At 50.6% G+C, this 23,702-nt stretch overlaps 8 protein-coding genes across 8 annotated transcripts; 6 read left to right on the top strand and 2 right to left on the bottom strand.

Moving 5' to 3' along the window:
- Positions 1 to 382: 382 nt before the first annotated feature.
- HOO65_010092 (NifU-like protein) lies at positions 383 to 1,393 on the top strand (the record flags this gene model as incomplete). The annotated part of the gene is made up of 2 exons (XM_071006029.1): positions 383 to 1,201; positions 1,274 to 1,393. 2 exons carry the CDS (start codon positions 383 to 385, stop codon positions 1,391 to 1,393), a joined length of 939 nt encoding a protein of 312 aa, XP_070861914.1.
- Positions 1,394 to 3,467: 2,074 nt separating this feature from the next.
- Positions 3,468 to 5,063, top strand: HOO65_010091 (putative retrovirus polyprotein; the record flags this gene model as incomplete). Its single annotated transcript, XM_071005743.1, has 3 exons — positions 3,468 to 3,639; positions 3,699 to 3,856; positions 4,431 to 5,063. 3 exons carry the CDS (start codon positions 3,468 to 3,470, stop codon positions 5,061 to 5,063), a joined length of 963 nt encoding a protein of 320 aa, XP_070861913.1.
- Positions 5,064 to 6,513: 1,450 nt separating this feature from the next.
- HOO65_010090 (reverse transcriptase) lies at positions 6,514 to 8,409 on the top strand (the record flags this gene model as incomplete). The annotated part of the gene is made up of 1 exon (XM_070999635.1): positions 6,514 to 8,409. The coding sequence occupies one exon, from the start codon at positions 6,514 to 6,516 to the stop codon at positions 8,407 to 8,409; it is 1,896 nt and encodes a 631-aa protein (XP_070861912.1).
- A 2,643-nt stretch (positions 8,410 to 11,052) lies between these two features.
- Positions 11,053 to 14,249, top strand: HOO65_010089 (putative reverse transcriptase; the record flags this gene model as incomplete). The annotated part of the gene is made up of 2 exons (XM_071005366.1): positions 11,053 to 11,804; positions 11,855 to 14,249. 2 exons carry the CDS (start codon positions 11,053 to 11,055, stop codon positions 14,247 to 14,249), a joined length of 3,147 nt encoding a protein of 1,048 aa, XP_070861911.1.
- A 1,162-nt stretch (positions 14,250 to 15,411) lies between these two features.
- On the top strand, positions 15,412 to 18,141 carry HOO65_010088 (uncharacterized protein; the record flags this gene model as incomplete). The annotated part of the gene is made up of 1 exon (XM_070999634.1): positions 15,412 to 18,141. One exon carries the CDS (start codon positions 15,412 to 15,414, stop codon positions 18,139 to 18,141), a length of 2,730 nt encoding a protein of 909 aa, XP_070861910.1.
- A 1,280-nt stretch (positions 18,142 to 19,421) lies between these two features.
- HOO65_010087 (RNA-directed DNA polymerase from mobile element jockey) lies at positions 19,422 to 20,169 on the bottom strand (the record flags this gene model as incomplete). Its single annotated transcript, XM_071006137.1, has 2 exons — positions 19,422 to 20,028; positions 20,135 to 20,169. 2 exons carry the CDS (start codon positions 20,167 to 20,169, stop codon positions 19,422 to 19,424), a joined length of 642 nt encoding a protein of 213 aa, XP_070861909.1.
- A 958-nt stretch (positions 20,170 to 21,127) lies between these two features.
- On the bottom strand, positions 21,128 to 23,065 carry HOO65_010086 (RNA-directed DNA polymerase from mobile element jockey; the record flags this gene model as incomplete). Its single annotated transcript, XM_070999633.1, has 1 exon — positions 21,128 to 23,065. The coding sequence occupies one exon, from the start codon at positions 23,063 to 23,065 to the stop codon at positions 21,128 to 21,130; it is 1,938 nt and encodes a 645-aa protein (XP_070861908.1).
- A 326-nt stretch (positions 23,066 to 23,391) lies between these two features.
- On the top strand, positions 23,392 to 23,652 carry HOO65_010085 (Importin beta-related nuclear transport receptor; the record flags this gene model as incomplete). Its single annotated transcript, XM_070999632.1, has 1 exon — positions 23,392 to 23,652. The coding sequence occupies one exon, from the start codon at positions 23,392 to 23,394 to the stop codon at positions 23,650 to 23,652; it is 261 nt and encodes an 86-aa protein (XP_070861907.1).
- Between the last annotated feature and the right edge of the window lie 50 nt (positions 23,653 to 23,702).

Here is a 23,702-nt window from a genome sequence, read left to right as displayed (position 1 = left end):
AGAGACAGGAAAAAAAAAAAAAAAAAAAAAAAAAGTCCAACAAAACAATGGCTCCACTGAAATGTTTAAGCTAAGCTCTAATTTCTTAATTTTTTTTTCTTTAATTTGCGTCATCTTAGTCAGCAGAAAAATCGATGCCCTCTAGCTAAGTCAGGTGCCCACTTTCAGCTTTTGCGCCAATGACATGTGCCAGAATCCACTTAGTAATGAGCTATGTGAATGTCTTTGTGCTTGCCAAAGCGCTTTTCGGACTGCCGAAGGCCTCGCTTTAAATAGCAAACTCTCATCAAGAAACACACCTTTCTTGGTTCTTTTACGCTTCATTAAACGCTTGCCCCCTTCTTTTGATTTCTCTCCCCTTTTACACACATATATCTGCATCATGTCTTTGCAATCATCGGCGAGGGCCGCCTCGCTTCTGCGAGCATCTTCCAGAGTCACCGTCCGTTCTACCCACTCCAAAGTCTCCTGTGCTGCATTCCGCTCCTCCTCAGCTTCAACTAGATATTCCTCCGCCTGGAGCCCTTCTCGGCCGAACATCCTCTCTCAGTTCAACAGCGCTGCGATTGGGAGCTTGCGAACTGGCCGCTTGAGTGGCGTATTAGTTTCTGGCGCACGCACGATCTTCATCCAAACGGAACCGACGCCGAACGCCGACGCCATTAAGTTCGTGCCAAACCACACCATCATTCCCGAGAAGCTGAACCGCTCGTCTATTGAGTACCTTTCACCGCGGTCGACGATATCCCCGCCTTACACGTCGCCTTTGGCCGCACAGCTCATGAACATTGACGGTGTCGAGTCGGTATTTTACGGCCAAGACTTCATCACCGTCACCAAGGCAACTGATGCTAACTGGTCGTTTATCCGGCCTGAGATCTTTGCGCTAATTACTGAGGCCGTTACGTCGGGCCAGGAAATTGTCCATGTGGCAGACCGCAAAGAGGGCGAGCCGGTACCCGAGGAGGAGGTCGATAGCTTGGCGTATGATGAGTCAGACACCGAGGTTGTAGGCATGATCAAGGAGCTCCTGGAAACCCGGATACGGCCGGCCATCCAGGAAGACGGTGGCGATATTGAGTTCCGTGGCTTTAGCGAGGGCGATGGTATGGTCAAGTTGATGCTCAAGGGCGCCTGCAGGACCTGTGACTCAAGTACCGAGACCCTTAAGAATGGCATTGAAAGCATGCTGATGCATTACGTAAGTTCCCTTTGTGCTCGCTTGGCTTGGGCAGCCGATGATGTTCCCTTCTAACACTGTATCTTGCTATAGATTGAGGAAGTCAAGGGTGTGATGCAGGTGGTGGACCCCGAAGAAGAGATCGCTATCAAGGAATTTGAAAAGTTTGAAGAGAAGCTGAAGCAGCAGCAGGAACGCCAGGCTACTGCGTAGACCTGAGGAGGAAGTTGCTGTGTAGATTCCTCTACCGGCTGCTGTGTGAGACTCCGTATGTCTTTGTCCATGAGGACCTGTACTTTTATTACTTTTGCCCTTGGCCTTGCTTTTTATAAACCAAGGCCGCCATAACTGTGGCCATGCTATATAATATACCCGCCCCATTCGATTACTTTTGTTGTCTGACTGGGAACTACACGAAATATATACGCAACATACACCTGGGTTCTCTACGCAATATTGATAGAGGATAAGGCTCCCTCCACGAGGCTTGGTGCCGGACTCGTCCTGACTATGCTTGGGATGTGTAAAAACTATCGAGACATGTCAAACGGCGCATATACTGATTCTACCGGCTGCATGAGCATCAGAGGTGGTATGAGAAGTCGGGCTGTGAAAAGGACAGGCTAGAGCGTGGGAGCAGTGCTAATCCAGGCTTCTACGTTTGGATCTTGCGGTGACTGCTTTGCTTATAGTGGCTCTGCCATGTACTTTCATCTATTCGCAAGTGCTGGCTACTGATTTCTGCTAGATGTTTGGGGTTGGCCTGTGCATGCTCGTGCCGTGTTCAAAAGGGTACTTTGATCGGATGGTTTGCGGAGGGATGCCCTCAGCTAGATACTTCCCGTCGGCTGTCTTCTAACTTGATTGAAGCTTCGCCACTTGCTCCCTGTCATATATAAGCCAGTGTACGTACCATCTGCTGCGGCCTTTCTTTTCTAAAATAGAGACTTGTCTTCAGCTGAATTTACGATCTTATGCATGTTTCTGGCGATGGAACGTAGCACCACAACCACCTGATCCAGCGTTGGCTGTAGTAGCCCGTTACTATGGCATGGGAAGGCGGTCGGGCCTCGTGGGGGCTCTCAGGGGCCTTGCGGGCTTTTGCAGGGTAGGAGCTATTACATGAGTAGCTATTATTGCAGTTAATGTAATGTGGCTGCAACAGGGCAAAACAAAAGGATACTGATTTTATTGAGAATACTACGGCTGGAAGCTTTCTTAGACACCTACCGGGTGAGAATGCCACAACGACGGTCATTGCTTATTGAGGCCCCTAAGAGCTATTACAACCGGTAATGGTTTCTTTAGGAAGGCCGGCTGGTTTTATAAGCCGCTTACTTGGCCACCTATTGCTGATGTTTGAGACAGATAAGCTGTGCGGCTTGCTCGTTATAGCCTGTAGGACTGCCACTGAAATTTAGCCTAACACTGCATTTATGAGGAATGTCTTGGCTTGGCCTCAGCAATCATATACCTCCATCAGTCTGGGGGTGCAGTGCTGAGGCCGAGCCGCGTTATGGCAATGATGAGGGGGTTCGATAGTTGTATTTTGTCTGCTAGTCTCGAAACCGTGCACATAGAAGATGAAAGTCACATGGCCTATCTGCAACAAGAGAAATCTAGAGATATCGGCGACGATGTGAGTTATCTATCTATCCTGCAGACTTGGAGTTGAGCCTACTGATTGCACATGAGCTATCTGGTTCGAACATGGGATGCAGTCGCCTCTACTGCGCCATGGCCTGCCGCTTGCTTACTGCCATTTCCCTGCACTCTTTAAGGGGTGGCTATTCAGTTTCTACATGTCTTGTCACAGACCTACTAAAGTACATGGCGTGCCCTGGGGCTCTACTCTGTATTTATACCTTTACGCATGTATGTAGGCATTCTTCAACGCCTGCCGACGGAAACGCGATGGCGTGTTCTAGACGGAGCGGCATATGGTGTTGTCCTCTGATGGCAGGCTCGTCCTGGCTGCTTTTTTGAACTTGAATATATTTAGCGGTTGCTGGAATCATACAGATGAAACAACGCTGGATTGGCTACCCAGAACCCCAGACGAGCCCTAAACCCAGGAGTGGAGTTGACACTCTGGGCATCCTCCTCAAACGACGAGGGGATCAGCCAGACTGTGTGAACTCTCGAAACTCAGTCCTGGGCGTGAAGATAGACTCCTTGAGTTGAGGGGACCGCCACTGCCCAGACTACGAGTTTATAACTCTAGTGTGACCGAGTACCTAAGGTTCAGCTTGAAATCGGGTTAAGAAAGTACTAGGCACAAAACTCTATGACGCAGATGCTTTCGTTGTGCGCCCGGGAGAAGTCTTCAAGGACCCGCATCGACGATCATGTTCAGAAGTTCGAGGACCTCCTTAGCCGTGCGCAAGGTCATGACCTTGGTGACATGACAGCTAGAAAGTCCTCTGGTTCCGACAGAGCCCCAACCCTGCATTTCGCAAGTATGCCCAAAGCAATCCCCCCTTTGTGAGGTATGAGGATTATAAAGAACGAGTGATAGCGGCGGCACAGGTTCTCTTCCTGGAGAGAGAGGAAGAAGAGGCTTGGTTTTCCCCAGCACCCCAGCCACGAGATCCTGACGCAATGGACTGGGAATGCACGAGTTTAGCAGCCCAACAGGGAAGCCCACGGCGTAATGCCAAGTGGGCAAGTGTCGAAGTACGTAACCAGCGCAGAAAGAACGACCACTGCATCCGTTGTGGGGGTTCAACCCACTTCGTGCGACAGTGTCCATATGGCATCGCACCGAGACCCCAGGTGTCCAGGTCCGAAAGGCACAGGCAACCCTCTCCGAAGGAGTGGAGGCAGCTCTTGAAGGGGGAGAAAAAGAGCTTCTGGAAAGCTAGTGTCCTCTGATTCTAGTTGCGATCAGAGGATACAAGCAGCGGCCAACAACCTCCACTACACACACTTGCTGATCAAAGGGCCAGTCAATGTAGACGTAGCAGTTAATGGGCATTATCATACAGTCGCCTTAGTAGATACTGGTAATAAAGTGTCCATGATTGTCTCCGAAAACTTGGCAAAGAAATATCAACTGCCCTGCTCCGTCCTCAAACTCCCGATCACTAAAACCCTTCAACGATTAACTATCATCCGCGGCCACACAGGCTTCCCGACTGGAACTCGATATTGGTGGCCCCAGAGAAGAGGTATTCGCACTGGTGGTGCCTGACATTTATGAAGATGGTCTCCTGATAGGACACCTTTGGTTGCACTATTATAAGGCCAGTGTAAGCTACGCGCCAATCACCGCCTCGTTTTCCCCAATTTCCCCATTCCCCAATCACGAACCACACACGCAGGTAATGTGTGCCCAACAGAACTCAAGGTAGCCCGGCTTCGTAAGATCTGGCAACACGACCTTAAAGTCTTCACAGTAAGCCTTCAGGGTATTAACAGAACGTTGGGAAAAATGGCCAAGGAAATTGTGCCTTGTTCAGATGAGTGGAAAGCTAAGGTCCCTGACTGGATCCGTGGAAACAATGTCATCGTCTTTGACCCGCAAGCACTGTACGCTCGATGCCTGCCACCATCACGCCCTGGGATGAACTATGGGATCAACCTCGCGGTCCTAGGCTTTGAAGTACCATGGGGTCCCCTCTACAGCCTCTCCCATGATGAACTGATTGTCTTGCGTCAAGTCATACCGAACTTACTAAACAAGAAGTTTATTCGAATAAGCAGCTCGACAGCTGCAGTCCCTATACCGTTTGCCAGAAAGCCAGGTGGTGGGCTGAGGCTTTGTATGGACTATTGGTTGCTCGAAAAGATCGTGAAAAAGGACCGTTATCCCTACCAAACTTCAAAGAAACCCTCCGTCAGATCAGCCAAGCACTTTGTTTCACGAACCTCGATGTCGTAGCAGCGTTCCACAACATCCGGACTGAGCCTGGGTCATGAAGGGAAGACAGCTTTCCGCACCCGCCTCGGTTTCTCCGATTGGAATGTCATGCCCTTTGATTTGTCCAATGCCCCAGTTTCAACGTCTCCCCAACACAGTACTACAGGAACACAGTGAAGCGAGTAGATATAGTTTACCCCGCATACCATCACAGCTTTCTATTTAGACTCCTTTTACGTCCTATCGAACAATGAAGATTCTCTGCGTCTAATAGCATTGTGCCTTTTCCCATAACACAGGCTATGGAGACCGCAACGTTCCGATGTCACCCCTGTTCCTCCTTGAACATCAGGAAAGCTGCCAGGGCTAGATGAATGTCGCCATCTAGTGCCTGAAGAAGAAACAATTGCTGTTGAAGAAATGGGAGCAACTGGGACTTGGATAGATGTGGCTTGACATAAATATATTTTCACCTCTGCCTTTGCTGATTCCGGACGTCTCTGCCTCGTCACTATTTCCCCACGCACTGCTCAGGTGTAAAGCCGCACCCAAGAATGTAGCAAGTAAGTAAACACAACAAGAAAAGCAACAACGTACAGCTGAAGCTTGCAGAAAGTACGGGATCTCGTCTGTTCTCCCCTGGCCAACCTACAAAGCGCTAGGATAGTATCATGGTGGACGACCACATGGGAATCACCAGTGTTGTGTGCCACTTGAGCTATCTTCTTGCCCCTCGTCATGCTAGAATATTTGCTCGCAACCTCTGATCTCTTGCCTGTACAACATCACATAATGATGGGAGCACACGATACCATACGCTCTGTTTCAACGACCTTGGAAATAGTTGGGCTAGTACCGTTATGTGAGAATCACCAGTATTGCGTGTTTTTTCATATCGCTGTCAAGCTTTAGATTTCTAGATGACGTCAACGAAATCTCTGAGGCGTCTGGGACTTGGACTTGGAAATATATGACGTCAATATTTTGGCCCTGTCTTGAAATTGAACATACTTAATGTCTACGGTTCTGTTTGCTTGTTGGCGTCTACCGGCGCCCGTGTTTGCCACTTGCATCTTTCGATCGGTCGGAGTACGCAACGAGCGTTCCTGGCAGGGTATCCTCTACACATGTCTGGTGTCGCTTTGTTTCCTCCTCCTTGCCAAGTCACGTTCGGAGCGGCATGTCAGGTGTCCTTCCAAGAGTGGCCTTGATCTAGTGTGTTACTCCATTTGCACTGGCAGGAGCTTATCAAGCCTCTCCACCACCTGGTTGAAATTTGGCACTCTCAGAATGTATTTATCGTCTAGTGTGTGCCACCCTATGGTCAGGGAGGGGTTCGAATGGAGGAATGCTTGCTGTGTGGTGTAAGCACTCCGTTGGTGTCGTACGGTCGGAGGCACTTTTTCTTGTTATCACCGTAGACGTCTTGAGTTTATAAAGGCCAAAAAGCCTGAAATTGCCACGTACGACCATGGTCAGGAGACTCCAAGGGCAAGGATGGCCAGGTCACGTTTGCAAATGGGTTCAATCCTTTTTGGAATCGAGGACCTCACAGATAACGCTGGACGACACCACAGAGCCACCAGGAAACACGAGCGGAAGCCTCCCACAAGGGTCGCCAATCTCACCAATCCTGTACATGCTATTCATGGCGCCGTTATACTACAGCTGGAGCAACTACCTGAGAGGATATATGGACGACGGGCTCTGGCTGATAAAAGGCAGAACCTGGGAGAACTGCATCAGGGACCTGAGAGTAGTCATGGAGTACACCATTGGGTGGTGCACAGACAACGGGCTTCAACTGGACCACAAGAAGTCGCAGCTGTTACACATGACAAGGAAACGCACCCAAGACAACCCAGACTTGGAACTGACTGGAGCGCCTGTGATTAAGGCCACCCCTAGAAACGGCTCACTCAAATGGCTGGGAGTCCGCTTCGACAGGAGACTCAAATTCACAGCACACGTGAACGAGATAGCGGGAAGAATGGAAAAGTCAGTAAACAGCCTCTCGATCCTCAGAGGCTGTAGACACGGCGCCCCCGTGAAACAATTAGTCCAGGTAGTCAAATCCGGAATCATGGCGACTATGACATACGCGGCAGCAACTTGGTGGAAACCAGAGCAACGCGGCAACAAAGGCAAATCGAAGAAGCTGGGAAAGCCTCTTAGAAGAGCACTCCTAGTCGCCCTCCCGGCCTACCGCACTACTCCCACGGCCCTTATACACATGGCAGCGAACTGCCCACCAGCAGAAATCACACTGGACGCATCAGTCAAGAGGGAAGCAGTCAGGTGGCACTCACTGGATACAGCACACCCACTGTATGATCTGAAGGACTGCAAACACCAGAAGGAAATACTGAGACTCCTCCCGAAGCCCCTCCCCAGGTATGGCCCACTGTGTGTCAACCCGCCCCCAACATCAGTTCCCCCAGACGGGGCAAAAACAGAAGGGCTCCAGAAGGAAGAAGCGGCAGAGAGCCACCTCGCCTGGAAAGCAAGGTGTCCGCCAACAGACATCTGGCTGTACACGGACGGCTCTAAACTGGAAAACGGCTGGACAGGAGCAGGCTGGTGGGCAGAGAGCGAGGGAAACTGCATCACCGAAGGGGGATGGTCCTGCGGGAGATGGACAGAGGTAGCAGACGCCGAAATCCGAGCGATCAAGCACGGACTAGAGAGTCTGAAACAGTGGCACCTCACGCACAGCAGGACCATCTGGATCTGCACAGACAACCAGGCAGCGACGACGCGAATGAACTCCATGCAGAGGAAAGTGGGAACATCTCAATTCGACGTCGACAGGGCCAGGCAAACAGCACAGAACCTTAGAGCGCAGCACCCCTCACTCGAGGTACACTGCATCTGGGTCCCAGGTCACAGGGGAATTGAAGGCAATGAAAAAGCTGATGCCCTTGCTAAAAGTGCTGCAGTGGAAGTCTTTGAATATACCATGTCGCTAGCGAGAGCTAAGAGATGGCTGAGAGAGGACCTCCACCAAGCACACAAAGCCTGGTTCAAGGATCAGAAAACGGTTGTACACCATGCCACCAGGAAACTCATGGAATTCCCCCACCCAGACAAGCTGGGCGTTCCAGAAGGCCCCCGCAAGCACCAGGGAAAGATCCTGGCAGCGATATCAGGACACGGTGACTTCGCAGCATACCACCGAAGGATGAATCACCCGGACACTCGCAATCACTGCCACAGATGTGGCAGCGACAAGAAAGAAACCCACGAGTGGACCTGCCGAAAAAACTCAAAACCATGGAGCCATACCTTCGTGCAGAAGTTGCTGCTCTCTTCCAAAGGCAGAACGTCTCTGATCGGCGCGATTGCCAAACGGTCAAGCCCGACATGACAATCCAAGAAAACTAACAGCGGCGTGAACCGCCCCAACTAACTCTAAAGACACCAGGAAAAAAATCCCACTCCCGACAGAAGTCTCCCCAATGAAAAGTGCCGAGTACCTGACGTTCACCCCGGCCCGCCTCCGCTCCCCTCTGCTTCCGCTAGGTGAGATAAAGTCGGATGACGAACCCCCCCCCTCTCCCCACCTCTGACACAGCCGTTGGTTCTCCCCATAGGGAACCACTCCCCTCGCATTCAACACCCTCTGGAAATCTATTGCTTGCACAAACCTTCACCCAATCTCGCTCTTTGCTGCTTGACTGCTTGAAAATGTGTTTGCCTCAATGCTTTCCATTTCTGCTTTTGTTCCTTTTGCTCTTATCTTTCCTTCCCGCTTTGCTCTTCACCTGTCAGGTAATCGACCCGAACAAAGATCCCTATGGCACCGCTGGTGACCGGGGTTGGAGGACGGATTGATGGCCTACACAGGCCCATATACGGCGGCCGAAAAAGCAGTCTTCTTACGGCCGAATCGAGAAGTCTGGACTCGAAAAACCTACATTTTTCTTGATCTGATCCCACGTCATAGAGATCCACGGAGCCACGACGCAGGTCAAGCTTAGATAGTTTTAGGTAGAGAATAAATACAACAACAACAACAACAACAACAACGTACGACCATAGCCTATGGAAAATACGGGGTCCCGTCTGCTCCCCCCGAGTCAAGCCATAGAGCGCTGGATCAGTAGTACGGTGGGTGACCACGTGCGAATACCCAGTGTTGTACGTTCCTTTTTTTGGTCTCGCGCTGTCCCTTTACCACAACTCTATGGCCAAGAATAGTGGCCACGGTCAAGAGGTGCAGAACCTCAGCCAACTCTCCCTCTTACAACCCTCGGGGGGGTACCTTTGAGGTCTGGCGCCTCCCCTTCTTCCGGGCTGCTAGAGGACGACGCCTATGACACTGATAAGCGTCTTTCATTCTTTTCTTTTTCTTTGACTCTGTCATGGATTCAGACAATGAGCTGTGGAGCCTTGAGGCCGCTCTTGCCCAACTTTGAGGAACAATCTCGTCGTCGACTCGCCCCCTTTTTCACGACAACTTTCGCGATCGCCAACTCCTCATCGCCACAACACCACTCCAACTCAAGGAGTTCACCTTCACGCTCAGGACTGAGTATTTGAGAGTTCACACAGTCCACACCTTTTTCTTATGTTTTGTTTTTTCTCGCGCTCCTCTGTCCTCGGACAGACTGGTGACTGTGGCAGGTCACTAGAAAGGGGGCTGCCTTAGGTCACATCCACACCGCATGAGGCAGCGGCCACTAGGGCGGTGGAAGGATAGACCATGAGCCCTCGGATGCTCACACAGTATGGTTGACTTTCTCGTCGCTTGACGGGATGCCCAGACTGCACTGGAATCTGTTGTCTTGTCTCCATGATCTTCATGGCTTCAGGACACATAGCAGATTTTTCAGAGGAACGAATGTTTGTGGGGAAGTTGGGAGTCGATTCCACTTCTGGGTTTAGGGTTTGTCTGGGGTTTTTGTCGGTGGGGAAAGGGGGATGTGGAAAGTGGAAAATGGGAAAACCAAAGGTGTTGCAGCAGCCACGCATAGAAGGACAAAACCACTGTACTCCGCCGGGGCCTACCCCCCGTGCCGACAGCCGGGGGCCTTTTAGACTAGTTTTTACACGGGGCCTCCACCAACCAAAAATATCAGGTAACCAATCCTAGAACCCGACAGGTACGCCCTCGGGCCGCGCTATACAGAGACCCTCCTGGCTATATTGCTGGACCCTAAAAAGTCATAGGAGAAGGTTGAAGTCTATGCGTTCCTGTCACTGCGGACCGCCCGGGAGGTGCTCCCGGCCGGAAGGCCGTCGTATTACGGTGAAATAGCTGTAGGTAGACGTTAAATAGTACAATCAACAATCAATCAATCATAACCTCAGCGCTGCCCCTATGCCGCACCTGCTGGGAACTACACCCCACGGCGGGGTGTAAAGCAAAACAGAGATGCAGGCTCTGTGGAAGCCCAGGCCACACCGAAAAGAAACACTCTGGAGCTCCTGCGCCATGCATTGTCTGCACAACAGCAGGCCACTCCGCAGGAGACCCCGAATGCAAAAGGGGAGCCCGCGTGGAGAGAACGGCGAAAGAGCCAGCAGACAAGTCTCAGGACACCAGCGGGAAGGACAGCCAGGCCCGTAAAAAGAGAAAAATAGCGCCCCTGGCTGATCCTGAGCCGAGCGAAGAACCAACCCAGACCCGACAAGACCAATGTTAGAGAACCTAACAACTTGGAGCGTCAACGCAGGAAAAAGGGGACCAAGCCACGAAGAGACACTACAGAATGCCGCCAGGCAGAGGGTAGATGTCCTACTGGTACAAGAACCCTGGATCGGACTGCGTAAGGACAGGACAAAGGACCACCCGGAATACACTCGACACAGCCCGAGAGATGGATGGGAGGTCCGCCCCAGAAGCTTTGCCTATGTTCGGAAAAACATAAAAACGATGGAGATGCACCAGGCGCACGCAGACCTGTGCCCTATCCGTCTAAAGACAACGAAAGGAACGCTTCAAATAATAGGGGCATACAGTGCACCAACAGGCAGCATAAAGCCGGGGGAGGGACTACAAGAACTCATGCGAACAGAAAAAGACAACGCATGGATTACGCTAGGGGACCTCAACGCACACCATGGAACCCGGGATGCCAACCCCTCGGAAAATGAAGCGGGGAAGATCCTAGTGAACTGGATGACAGAAAATGACCTCACCGTGCTCAATGACAAAAATGAACCCACGCACGAGGATGGGAGAGTCATAGACCTGGTCATCGCACCTCAAGCCACAGTGGGTAAATGGGTAACCAGTATGAACATAATACCAGGAAGCACGAGTGATCACGAGATTGTTGAAGTCAAAGTGAGAGCGAGGGCAGCCCGAAAAAGACCTGAGGCTAAATGGAGGTTAAGGAAAATGAACACTGATACCTTCGTCGCAGAATGCAAACGAGAAGCTGACCAACTGGAAAAGCTTCTGGAGAGCAGCGGTGACGAAGTAAACAAATCGGAGCTCATAGCCAAGGAACTGATGGCAGCAGTGGAAAGAGCACTTGAGGCGTCAACCCCAAAAACGCCCTCCAATATTGTGCTCAAACCATGGTGGAACGATGCATGCAAAGAACAGAATGCCCAAATGCGCAGTGCACGAACAGCCCATCGCAATCATCCTGCGGACATCGAGAAGAGGACCGCGTACAAAAAACAAAAAAAAGCCATGAGGTGGGAAATCGTGAAAGCTAAAAAGACCCTCATGAGCAAGATTGTTGCGGACCTGAAAGAACCAAAGGATGTCTTCCGCGCAGTTAAATGGGCCAACGACAAGCCAGACAGGTGTATCCCTCTATTGCAGAGACCAGACCAAACGAAAACCACCTGCACAGCCGAGTCAGTGGCTCTTCTCCTGGAGACACACACAAAGGAACACACACAAAGGAACACACAGAAAAGGAGTGGCATTTTCACGAGCCCAACCCAGAGGCAAATGAATGGTCACCACTCACCAGTGAGGAAGTGAAAGCTTCTCTGTGGAAACCGGCGAATACGGCCCCAGGAGCAGACCGCATCACGAACGAGGTCTGGAAAAGAGCATGGGAACCGCTAGGCAGCACGATAACAAAGTTGTACAACCTTTGTCTGGAGAGCGGGAACCACCCTAGCATTTTCAAGAAGGCAGATTTGGTCGCGATTCCAAAGCCGGGACGCCCACGCAATGAGCCCCGATCATATCGACTCATATCTCTCCTGCCCACCCTGGGAAAGGGCCTGGAGAGAGCCGTGGCTAAGAGGATGGCGGAAGAAGCAATTGAGAAAAGGATCATCCCATGGAACTACATCTGTGCGGTACCGAAGAGGGCAGTTACAGACCTCCTCATTGAGCTACGCGGAAAAATAGAAGACGCGCAGTACTGGAAAAGAGTTACTTCGATACTGACCTTCGACATAAAAGGTGCATATGACGCAGTCGAACCAGAGAGAATGGAAAGACAGCTGTCTGAAAACCGATGGCCAACCAAACTATGTCGCTGGGCAAGAAGTTTCATGGAGGGAAGGACCGCCCGCATGCAAACAGAAGAGGGCTGGACAACGAAGCGAGTAGGAGGCTCCCTCCCACAAGGCTCCCCAGTCTCGCCTATTCTTTTCATGCTTTTCATGGCTCCCATCTACAGGAGGATACCTTATCTCTTGGGATACGCAGACGATGGGGCGCTGGTAGTTAGTGGCCATACTTTCGATGACAACTGCCAGAAAATCAAAACACTGATGGAAACAGTGACAGAGTGGACAGTACAGAACGGGCTAGAACTAGACCCGGGAAAATCAACACTCCTGCACATCAAGGGCAGAAGAAGGATCACTGACAATCCATCCGTCACGATTGAAGGAATAGGTGAAGTGAACCCCACACCAAAAAAGCAGACAATGCGATGGTTGGGACTCCATTTCGACGCCAACCTCCTTTTCAACGGGCACACCATGAAAACGACAGCAAGCATCAACCGAGTAGCCAACAGCCTGAGATACCTGGCTGGGTGCTATAAGGGAGCAGACACAGCATGCATGCTGAACGCAGCCCAGGTGTGTGCGATGAGCAAAGCACTCTTCGCAATGAGTGCGTGGATGGGAACTGAAACGACGAAAACAGCAGCAGAAAAAGTCAACATCGCAATCAGAAGCTGCCTGAGGGCAGCCCTACCCATGTACTGCACAACGCCAAAAGAGTGCCTACACCATGCAGCAAGCTTCCCACCAATCGAACTCATGTGGGAGGACGAAAAAAGAAGGGAAGCCATACGCTGGCACACACTGGACAAGGATCATACGCTGAGAGGAGCCCAGTACAATCCGGCCATGTTGAGGATACGAAGAATGCTTCCAGTGAGAATGGAAACCCACACAACACTGAGGCTGAAAGTCGCTGGACCACCCATGCCCCCTCGACAGTGGCTCAGCAAAGAAAAAGAAGCAGAGAAGCACAGAGAGGAGGTAGACATGGCACCTGTGGGGACGCTTATAGCCTACTCAGATGGCTCGAAAGACACAAAGGGGAACACAGGCGCAGGGTGGGTCACCACCACAAACAGAGCTACCCTAGAAACAGGACACATAGCTCTGGGCAAATGGATGGAGGTGGCGGACGTGGAAGCGTACGGAGCCTGCGAGGCAGCGAGGCGGGCTGTGGCACACACGGACGCCGAGGAAATCTGGATTTGCCTGGACAACCAAGGAATAGTCGACCGCCTACGCAACCCGCAATCGCGAAATAGTACCTCCCAGGACTTCATTGACGAAACCAAACAGACCCTGAACATGTGGAAGAGCAAGGATGACAGGAGACGCGTCCAAGTGCTCTGGGTCCCAGGACATGTAGGCCTGGAGGGAAACGAACAAGCCGACGCACAAGCCAAACTTGGATGCCTTGGATCCAACCTTGAGCCCCGCGCCAGTCTGGCAGGGGCTCAAAGATGGAGGAGAAACCAACTGCGTGAGGAGTACGAGAATAGTGGAAAGAGCAGGAAGGATATCGCCCACTTGACGGTATCCCATGCAACCCCCCGTTCCGCGTGCCGGGCTATAAAGGCCTGGACAGAACAGAACTGGGGCACATCCTGGCTGCCAGGACGGGACATGGAGACTTTGACCAGTACCACGACCGTTTCAACCACCAGTGCCCACGCAAGTGCACTCACTGCAACCAGCCCAAAGAACGAGGGCACATGTGGACGTGCAGGACTTTACCAAGGCCTTGGAGCCAAAGGTTCACGGACAAGCTACTGAAAAACACAAAAGCAACAAAGTACATTGCTAGCGTGCTACATCGGAACCTGAAGCACCTACAGCGGAGGTGAACAAAGCAACCTGCACACACACATACAGCACAGCTGCACGCAGTGAGGACGAGAGGAGGAGAAGGAGGAGACATGGGATCGAGAGGGGCGGCGAGGCAGGGAAGAGAGGGAGGAAAGCGAGAGAAGGGGTCAGAAAAAAAAAAAAAAAAAAAAAAAAAAAAAAAAAGAAAAAGAAGACAAGAGCAGAAGGAGATGTCGAAAGGACCCCGAAGAGATTCGGAAGGACCCTTTCTCCAGAGGCCCATGGTCTATTGTTGAAAATGCGACAACCACTTCGCCAAACAGAGGACAAAACCGACGTACCCCGCCAGGGCATACACCCGAAGCAGATAGCTGTTGGCCTTTTAGACTAGACTATTATATAGGTAGGGCGCCGCAAGCCAAAACACCAGGTAACCAACCCTGAAAACACAACCACCCAACCAGCAGGGAAGCCCTTGGGCAACGTCTAACTGAGAAGACTCCTGGCCGCATGGCCGGACCCTAAAAAGTCATAGGAGTACTCCAATGAAGACGAGTACCTGCAACTGCTAACTGCCCGGAAGAGGGGTCGGAAGACGACATCTTCTAACTCCCCTTCCGTCCAGAACATGCCGTCGTATTTCTGCGAAATAACAGTAAGGTAGACGTTAAATAGAACAAACAAACAAACAAAAACTCCTTGAGCAGTGTTGGGGACTGTAGCTGTATATCAAACTTAGATATGACACTTTCTAGCTCCATGGACAAGTCCGGCTCCACTAAATGCTAATTAGGGTTATGACGCCACAAAAAGCCACAAGGACATGTGTATCTTCAGCAAGTAAATCAGCAATAATTTAACACCTTTTCTCATGAAAAAAAAAGGAATTTTATCCCACTTCAAACGTCCATCTGGATCTTGTCAATTAGGTGCTGTCACCCAGTGTGCACTATCATAATTTCATCAACTCATTAGTCTTCAAGAGATAGGGCTTCACAACTTTACTTTTCTACCTTTCTTTGTTCTATTACCCCTGTTTACTATTATATACCATTGGAATCCTGCTTTTTGCATCCCTGTGAGTTGTCTTGAAACTGTCATGCTGCACACACATGTTTATACTGACCTCATGATTGCAGTAGAACTGAGCTGCAAGCAGCTTAAGCTTTTGAACATGGCTACTAAGGTAGATAGGGACCTTTCTTTTGGTGAGGTTGCAAACCTCACCTCATTCGAAGACGTCCGCCGATACGCAAACTGGCCTGAGGATGTCCAAGCTCCACAGTTTTTCGCTCGAGTACCCCAAGATATAGTCAAATCAATGATCCGGGGCATGTCTCTTGTCCTTATTCAGTCAATTGCTGAAAAGTTCCCAAAATTGGGAAAGCAACTTAAGGAACTCAGTGGATATCCCGATAGTGTCAATCTAGACAACTTCAAAGTGCACCTTTCCTTGAAAAGTGGCTTCGATGTGTGGGTTAATGGGAATGCTATTTCAGATGATATTGTCAACAATGTCATGATTCCTGAGGTCAAGCAAATTATTCATAAAGCCCAAAAACAGGTGAAGAAACGCCGTCCCAATGCTTTTCTTGAAATGGAAGAGAACATAGAACGAGCATTCAAAATTCCTGAAAAGGCCCATCCTGCATATGGATACCCCAGTCAGAATCTTTGTGATGATCTTACAGAATATCACGAAGCATTCAAAAAATCCGCCAGGGAGTACTTATCCCCTTACACTTCGATTGTTGCGCCATCAGGTACGGGAAAATCATATACTGTCTCGCAGCTAGCTGTCAAGCACAACAAGTATGTGATTTACTTGAACTTTGCTCCACCTGGGCATGCAGGCTACCCTGGTAGATCACCCTATACGCCATTGATTCTGCTAATCCTGGATCAGGTCAATTCCGGGGTGTCTTTCCTTGCAAGGCGCAACATAATGGAATGGAAGTGGGCTCTCATCATGAAGACATTATTGTGTTTGGCTAGGGCAGCTCGTGCTTCTGGAATCAGCCCTGAAGATTTCTTCCGTTATCAAACTGAGAAGCAATATGCTCCTGTACAGAAGAAGATCAATTCTGCCCTTATTTTCGTTATCGAGGCTACAGAGTCATCTTGCCCAAAAGGTGAACATTCTACGTCATTGCCTGATTTTGCATCTTTTAGTCGTCATTTTCAAAGTGTCTTTACAGATGATACAAGTGAAAGTGATGCTGAGAACAGTGACGAAGACAGCAGCGAGGACAATATCCAGGAGACCAGTGAGCTGAGAAATGAGTACGCCAGTGAGGATAACTGCAAGGCTAATGCTGAAGACTGTGACATGTATGATGATTCTCAACATCAGATCAGTGGTCAGGATTCGCAATCTGATCTCCAATTTGTCATTTGCATTGATGAGGCTCGAAATCTTTTGTTCGACAGAATAGATAGAATCTCACTGCCATTCCGTTCCCTCCGCAGTGCGTTATGGTTCATTACGCAACATCACCAAGAAAAATCATTCTTTGCTGTTTTCTTGGATACAGCATCTACGATATCGAACTTTACTCCCCCTGCTATTAAAGATCCCAGCCAAAAAGTCGCTCTACATGATCGGCCAGGTCGAAAGATTTTCCCTCCCCATTTTCGCTTTTTTACCAAACACCTCTATGCTGAGCCAACACCAGATCAGCCTGTGGCAACAAGTACATCTCTTGCAACACTGTTGACCTTTGGCCATCCTTTATGGGGAGCACTAGCCCTTCAAGGAGGCCCTGAAGGTGGCATCATGGAACTTTGCATGCAAAAGTGTGAGCCTTATCTAGGTAATGATGCCTTTGATGATGAGAGGAGAACCGGACTCCTTGCACTTCTTTCCTACCGGATTCCTTTCAATTTCTGCTCCTTCACCCTAGCAGAGAGACTGGTTTCTGGTTGGATGCATTGTTTAGTGGATGTTTCAGAAGATCGTGAAAAACTCATGGTTGTACAACCTACTGACCCTATTCTCGCCATAGCTGCCTATAGGCATGGTGTGACCATGGGAGAGAAACTTGTAGAAGTACTCGCGGTACTGGATCACTTTCTTTACTGGCAAAGTGTCAATGTTGGAGATATTGGGGAGTTTGTTGCAGGCCTCATCCTCCTCCTTGCATTTGATGCCAATGTAGGGGAATCTCCTAAGCCCATCCCTCTGAAAAGCTTTGTCCAGTCCCTGCTTGGAAAGCAAGCTGCGACAAACTTTGCTGCTGTTTGTCGGAAACATTTGTCTGATGAGGTCAAGGAAATGCTTTCACACGGTCAGGTATTTTTCAATCGGTTTTATCGGCGCATTACTAAACCGACAATGAGTGACCTCTACAAGATGTACAGGACCTGCACTGCTTGCTATCTCCCTACTGGATTTTATGGGATTAATATTCTCATTCCAGTTTTCATTCCCAAGACAAAAAATCGAGAAGCATACTTTGGCTGTATTCTTGTACAGGTCAAAAATCGGGCCTATGATAACTTTGATGATTCCATGAAGAATTCAGCCTATGATTACATCAATACTGGGTGTAAACAGCTCGGGTTTGACGAAGTGCCCACAGTTGGCTTGACGATGTGTTTGCGGGGTAAATCAACTGGCACTACAGTTCGCCCTCCGTCAGGCAACAACAAGACCAATCTTGGTATCATCCTGTCTGTTGGCCTTGACTCGGAACAGTATCCGATATTTGTGGGCTCGCGGACTCGCAATGGCAGCCAGGGGAATGAACAAGTCTTGAAAGCTTTGCAGTCATTGGTATCCGAGGTGAACAAGATGGTTCTTGAAGAGAACAAGGATGCATGTGAATACTTGACATTCCAGTCGGAGTTTCTTCCATGATCAAAGGAGAGGAAGCGACGGGTTTTGTACCGTGTCATTGATATTTTTATCACTTCGGTAGATATTGTTACCAGTTCTAGTGCATCAGTTGCCCAATACTAATATTTATTTCAATACGCAATCTGTTTTCATAGTGCACCCTCATCATCGAGGCGTGATCGGCCTCTCCTCCATCCCCGTGCACCTGCAAGCCTGATACGTTTTTCTTTTGCTGATTCCTAACACCATAACTTTGCTTCAGCATCAACTAGATCGTTGCCTCTTACTCCCATGTGTCCTAGGACCCACAGCACTCGGGCAAGCCTTCCAGGTGTCTCATCTGCCCAGGCTATTAGGATTCGTCTTGTCTTGTCCACTGTTTCCTGTGACGTTCTGTTTTGAGTGGATGCGTTGCATAGCTGGACCACGATTCCTCTGTTGTTCAGGCACAGCCAGACTTCCCCGACTTCTTCGCGAGCTATCGTTCGCTTGGTTGCCCCATGAGCGCCAAACCTCTGCATCTGCCACACCCATTCACGTTTCCAGGGCTGTGTGATCTACTCCCTAGGTAGCTCCACCCCAATGATAGCCCGCCCTGCCCTCGTGTTGTCGTTTACATCTTTTAATCTCTCGTAGGATGCAAAGAGTGTCTTGTCTGTGACATTCTCTACCTCCGCCTAGTCTCTCTTTGTTTCTTCCTCCTTGCCAAGCCACGTTCGGGGCGGCATGTCAGGTCCATCCAAGATTCGACTCAGTCTGGCGTGTTTTTCCATTTGTGCTAGCAGGAGCGTACATAGTCTTTCCACGACTGCATTGAATTATCGCCATCTCAGAATGTGACAGTCATTTAACGTGTACCGCTGTATGGCTTCCCTCCTTTCTCTAACATCGAGGAGCAGTTCTAATGGAAGGGCCCTTACTGCTGGGGGTTTTAGGGTCCAGGGTCACATGACAATCTGACCCTGGCCCCACTCTGAGATAGACTTACGCAGCGTCAGATAAGTCACAGAGTTTCCTTCCTTGATCATCAAGCATTAAGAATCAGAAGAATCGACATTCATTTTTAGGATCGCTATACGTACGAGATTCACGTATCTATATGCATCTATGTCAGTGATTATAGCGTTTGTTTACTGTGGTCAATAGCTGCAGCGTTACAACTGCTGTATCATAGACGCAGGCGTAACACCCAAACTGCGTGGTCTAGCACTCCCTTGGCATCGTACAGTACATGGGAAGAGCTTCACGTACGCACTTCCTAGCCGGAATCCCCAGCTTTTCCGTTCCCTCTTTCGTTTTCTCTAGACCGGACCTATGTACTTGTCAAAGAGAAGTTCAAGGTCTAGGCGCAGACCTAGCCACCTCATTGATTTCTTTTCTAGGGTAGGCTCGTACATGTCTAGGCCTTTCACAGTCACAAATGGGTTTCCTGCAACCCCCCTTCTGCCCTTGATGTGCAGGAGCGCTGGCTTTCCCTGGTCTATTTCTAATTCTTTGGAAGTGATACACTCTACCACTTGCTTCAGAGCAGTGGTGGTGCCTTCGGTATGGATACTCGCCTTTCTCCCCCCATGAATCTTCTGACCCATCTCCACAAATTCGTCTGCCATCGGTTTTCCACCATCCTGTGTTCCATTCTGCATCAGAGGCTCCTTTGATATCGAACGCAAAGATTGAGGCTGCCTTCTTCTACTGAGATCGATAAGCACATCCATCACCGCCCGTCCCGGCACAACGCAAATGTAGTTGCTGAGGATAGTTTCCCCGTTAATAGCTTCTTCTGCGAGTCTTCTCGCTACTGTTCTTCCTAGGTCCTTGCGTAGAGCGTCGAGGAGCAAGATTTGGCGGTACGAGCATAGCGCCAGCTGTGGGCAGCCTAGCTTCGGGATTACCACGATATTGGCTTTCCTAAAGGTGTGTGTATGGTGTCAAGTTCCCAAGCACAGGTCGTATAACCCCGTTATAATTCTACCCAGTAGATTCTGGGCAGTCTTCCACGCCTCATGGGAGATACCGTCTGCCCCAGAGACCGTGTTCGTTGATATCCATATTGATATTGCTATCATCATTTAGCGTTTACCAACTGTTATTTAGCAGCAATACTATGGCATGTTCTGGACAGGAGGCGCTAGCTGATGTCATCAGGGCGGTCAACAGTTGCAAGTATGCTCAGATTTCAAGCGACTCCTGTGACTTTTGAGGGTCCGGCGCTAAGACCGGGGGGCTCTCCTTCTAGCGTAGCCCTAAGGCTCCCAGAGTTGGCTACCAGGTATTTTGGGTCTACGACGACCGCGCGTAAACTAGTATAGGAGCGCCGGCATGCGGCACGGGGTCAAACGATGCGGTTTGATTTGAAAACTGGAATCACTAGGATCAAACGACGCCGGATTGGTTACCGGACAGAATTAACCCTCTGCAGGGCGGACCACAGGTTTTGGACGAGAGAAGCTCGTATGCTCCCAAGCAAGCTTGTTACTCGTCTTCCATCTGTAGTCGTCAGAAACAAAAAAGGAAAAAAAAAAAAAAACAGGAAGCAGAAAACAGAAAACAAAATACCCCGTCTAAACGCTCCTCCTCTCCCCGTGCCAGCTCGTCCCCTGTTAAGTGTCTACACGACACGCCCTCCACTTAGGGTCCAGTTCCCCAGCTAGGTAGTTACACGACCTATCTTCTCTGAGGATTTTTTTGACAAACCTCCCCGCCAGCCTCGTAGCGTTGCCCATGCATTCCCATGGGTGGCAGAAGTCCTTTGGTTTGCCGCAGTTCGGCACTTGGCATCTTTTCTCCGCGTCCTGATGGTTGAACCTGGTGTGGTATTCCTCGAAGTCGCCGTGTCTGGAACGCGCCGCGAGGATTCTCGCCACGGTGCCTCGGTTCAGTCCTTTCATCCAGTCTACCTTGTATGGCCTTGGAAGTCCCAACGCCCCTCCAAGGCCCCTCCAAGGTGGTCGGGTCGGTGTTTGGACAGTTGTCTCTCATCCAGTTCTTGAAGTCGGCCCTGAATGCGTCATTCTTCCAGCGCCGTGCCGCCGCCAGAGACATCGTCCTCTCGGGAATCAACAGATCCGAACTCTTGCATCCCGCTTTGGCCAGCTGGTCCACTGCTTCGTTCCCTGGGACTTCGCAGTGCCCCGGGACCCAGTGTACCCTGCCGACCGGCTTGTCCAGTGAGAGGCACTCCGTTCCGCCTTCCCACTTTGCAAGGATGCGCCGGATCTCGTCGATTTCGAGTTGGGAGGTGCCTGGCTTCCTCATTCGCTTGCTGATCCGCTTCGCTACTCCCAGGTTGTCCACGCACAGATTCAAACCCTCTGCTTGTGGTGGGGCAACTTCCGCTGCGATCCTGACTGCTCCTCTGAGGGGCCGTCTTGCTTGCCATGGGGTACCATGTAGTGGCCGCATACGTCAGCTGTGGCACCACACAGGCCCTCATGACCTGCAATGCAGACTTTGGTGGAATTCTGAAGTAGACTCTGCTGAGGCGTCGAAGTATGTTGATGGTCCTCCGAGCTTTCGCCATTGTTTCTTTGCAGTGTTTGTTGAAACTCAGGCTAGGATCCCACCAGACCCCCAACCACTTCATTTCGTCCATTGGAGCCAGCCAAGTTCCATCTGGCATCTGGAGCTTCGCGTCCATGCCTGCGGCTTTACGCCCTTTGTATAGATGCATGAATCCCGTCTTGCTCCAGTCGATCTCCAGCTCGTTCTCGCTGCACCATCTCGTTGCCATTCTCAGCCATTCTCCTATCGACAGGAGGTTGGCCTTGACTGACCGCGATGATACGTAGATCAAGCCATCGTCTGCGTACCCGAGACTCTGCGTCTTCCTGAAGAGGTCTGCCATGAAGAGCATGTAAAGGATTGGCGAGGCTGGTGAGCCCTGTGGTAGGCTGCCTCCGACTTTCCTTTCCACCGGGAGTCCTCCCTCCACGGATAGGCTCACCTGCCTGTCCGTCAGGAAAGAAGCCACCCACTTGCATAGGGACTCTGGCCATCGCTGGCTTCTCAGCCTGGCTATCAGCCTTTCCTTCTTGACCGCGTCGAAGGCGCCTTTGATATCAAAGGTGACTAACGATGTGATCTTCTTCAGCTTTGACTCTCCCATGATGACATCTGCCAGTTTCCAGGTGAGGTCTGTGGCCGCTCTTCTAGGGACTGCTGAGGCGTAGTGTACCGGGATGATCTGTAGTTCCACTGCCTGTGTCGACAACTTTCTTGCTACCACCCTCTCGAGACTCTTCCCAAGGGTTGACAGTAGCGAGATCAGCCGGTAGCTCCTTGGGAGTGTCCTGTCTCGGTGTGGTTTCGGAATTGCCACCATCGTCGCAGACTTGAAAACTCTTGAGTGATATCCGACTTCCAGGCAGCAGTTGAAGAGCTTGACTATGCACTGTCCAAAAATCGGCCACGCCAGCTTCCAGGCTGTGTTCGGTATGCCGTCCTCTCCAGGCGCCGTGTTTCCAGCGTGGAATACTGCGTCTCTGACTTCCGCTGAGGTTACCTCGTCCCAGAGTCTCGCCCTCGGGTTGGCATCCTCCTCTGCCTCCGTCCAGTCTTCCACCGGTTGGGTGTGGGTGTCTAGGAGGGCTTCGGCCTTTTCCTGTGGTGTTCTTTTCGTGACGCCGTCTTGGGTCAGCGGGGGGAGTCCACCTGCCGAGCTCGGTTTCCCAAGTCGGTTAACCATTTTGAACACGTCGGCAGCTTCCGTCATGTTCTCAATGGTCTGCCTCCATAGCTCCCGTTTCGCCGTTCGGATCTCGGCTTGGAACACTTTTCTCTTTCCCTTGTACACGTCAAAGGTCGTGTCGAGAAAGCTGTTCTCCACAGTCCGTCGCCATGCTGATCTCATCTCTCTAACCGCCTCTGTGCATTGTGGGTTCCACCACCTCTTGCCCGTGCCTTTGCCTAGGGCCTTTGGTGCCGCCTCGTCGAGTGCTTTGGTCATCGCTTTGATCAGATCGGCTGCCAGTGCTTCGATGTCTTCCTCTCTCAGGTCCGGGCTCGAAAATCCAGTCAGAAATAGATTAGGAAGAGCATAAATACAAACACACACACATACACATAGCCTATGGAAAATACGGGGTCCCGTCTGCTCCCCCCGAGTCAAGCCATAGAGCGCTGGATCAGTAGTACAAAAAACTTCCCTCCTTCAACTCCCGGAAAAGGAGGTAACCCTAAGCAACCCTTACTTTTTACTCTACAACAAAGGAACCAACGACTACAAAGACACGGAAGACATTGGAGTGCGAGGGCGCACCAGACGGCGCCAGCATGGCGCGCACTGCCGAGGACCAGGCTGATGTCACCATGATGGAGATCATTGACCTGGCGATGACAAAGGAAACTGGGCAGACGGAAGCCGAAGTAGAGGAGGAATCCTCGACGGAAGCAAAGCAACCCGGCAACCAAGAGCCGATGAAGGGAAAACAAAGCGGCAGGACCACGGAACGCGAACGCAACCTCACCCTGGCCCACAAGTATATTGCAGCCCAAAGGAAACAGGCGGAACTGCAAGCAAACGCACTCCTCTGAATGGCCGAAAGAATCCCGGAAATTTGCAACCAAGCCATAGCAATGGCAAA

The sequence above is a fragment of the Ceratocystis lukuohia genome, assembly GCF_044167205.1.
Source record: "Ceratocystis lukuohia strain C4212 chromosome Unknown Supercontig1_pilon, whole genome shotgun sequence".
In the NCBI taxonomy this organism is placed as follows: Eukaryota; Fungi; Ascomycota; class Sordariomycetes; order Microascales; family Ceratocystidaceae; genus Ceratocystis; species Ceratocystis lukuohia.
The sequence above is the reverse complement of the archived record's forward strand: the minus strand, read 5'-3'. Positions and strand labels throughout refer to the sequence as shown.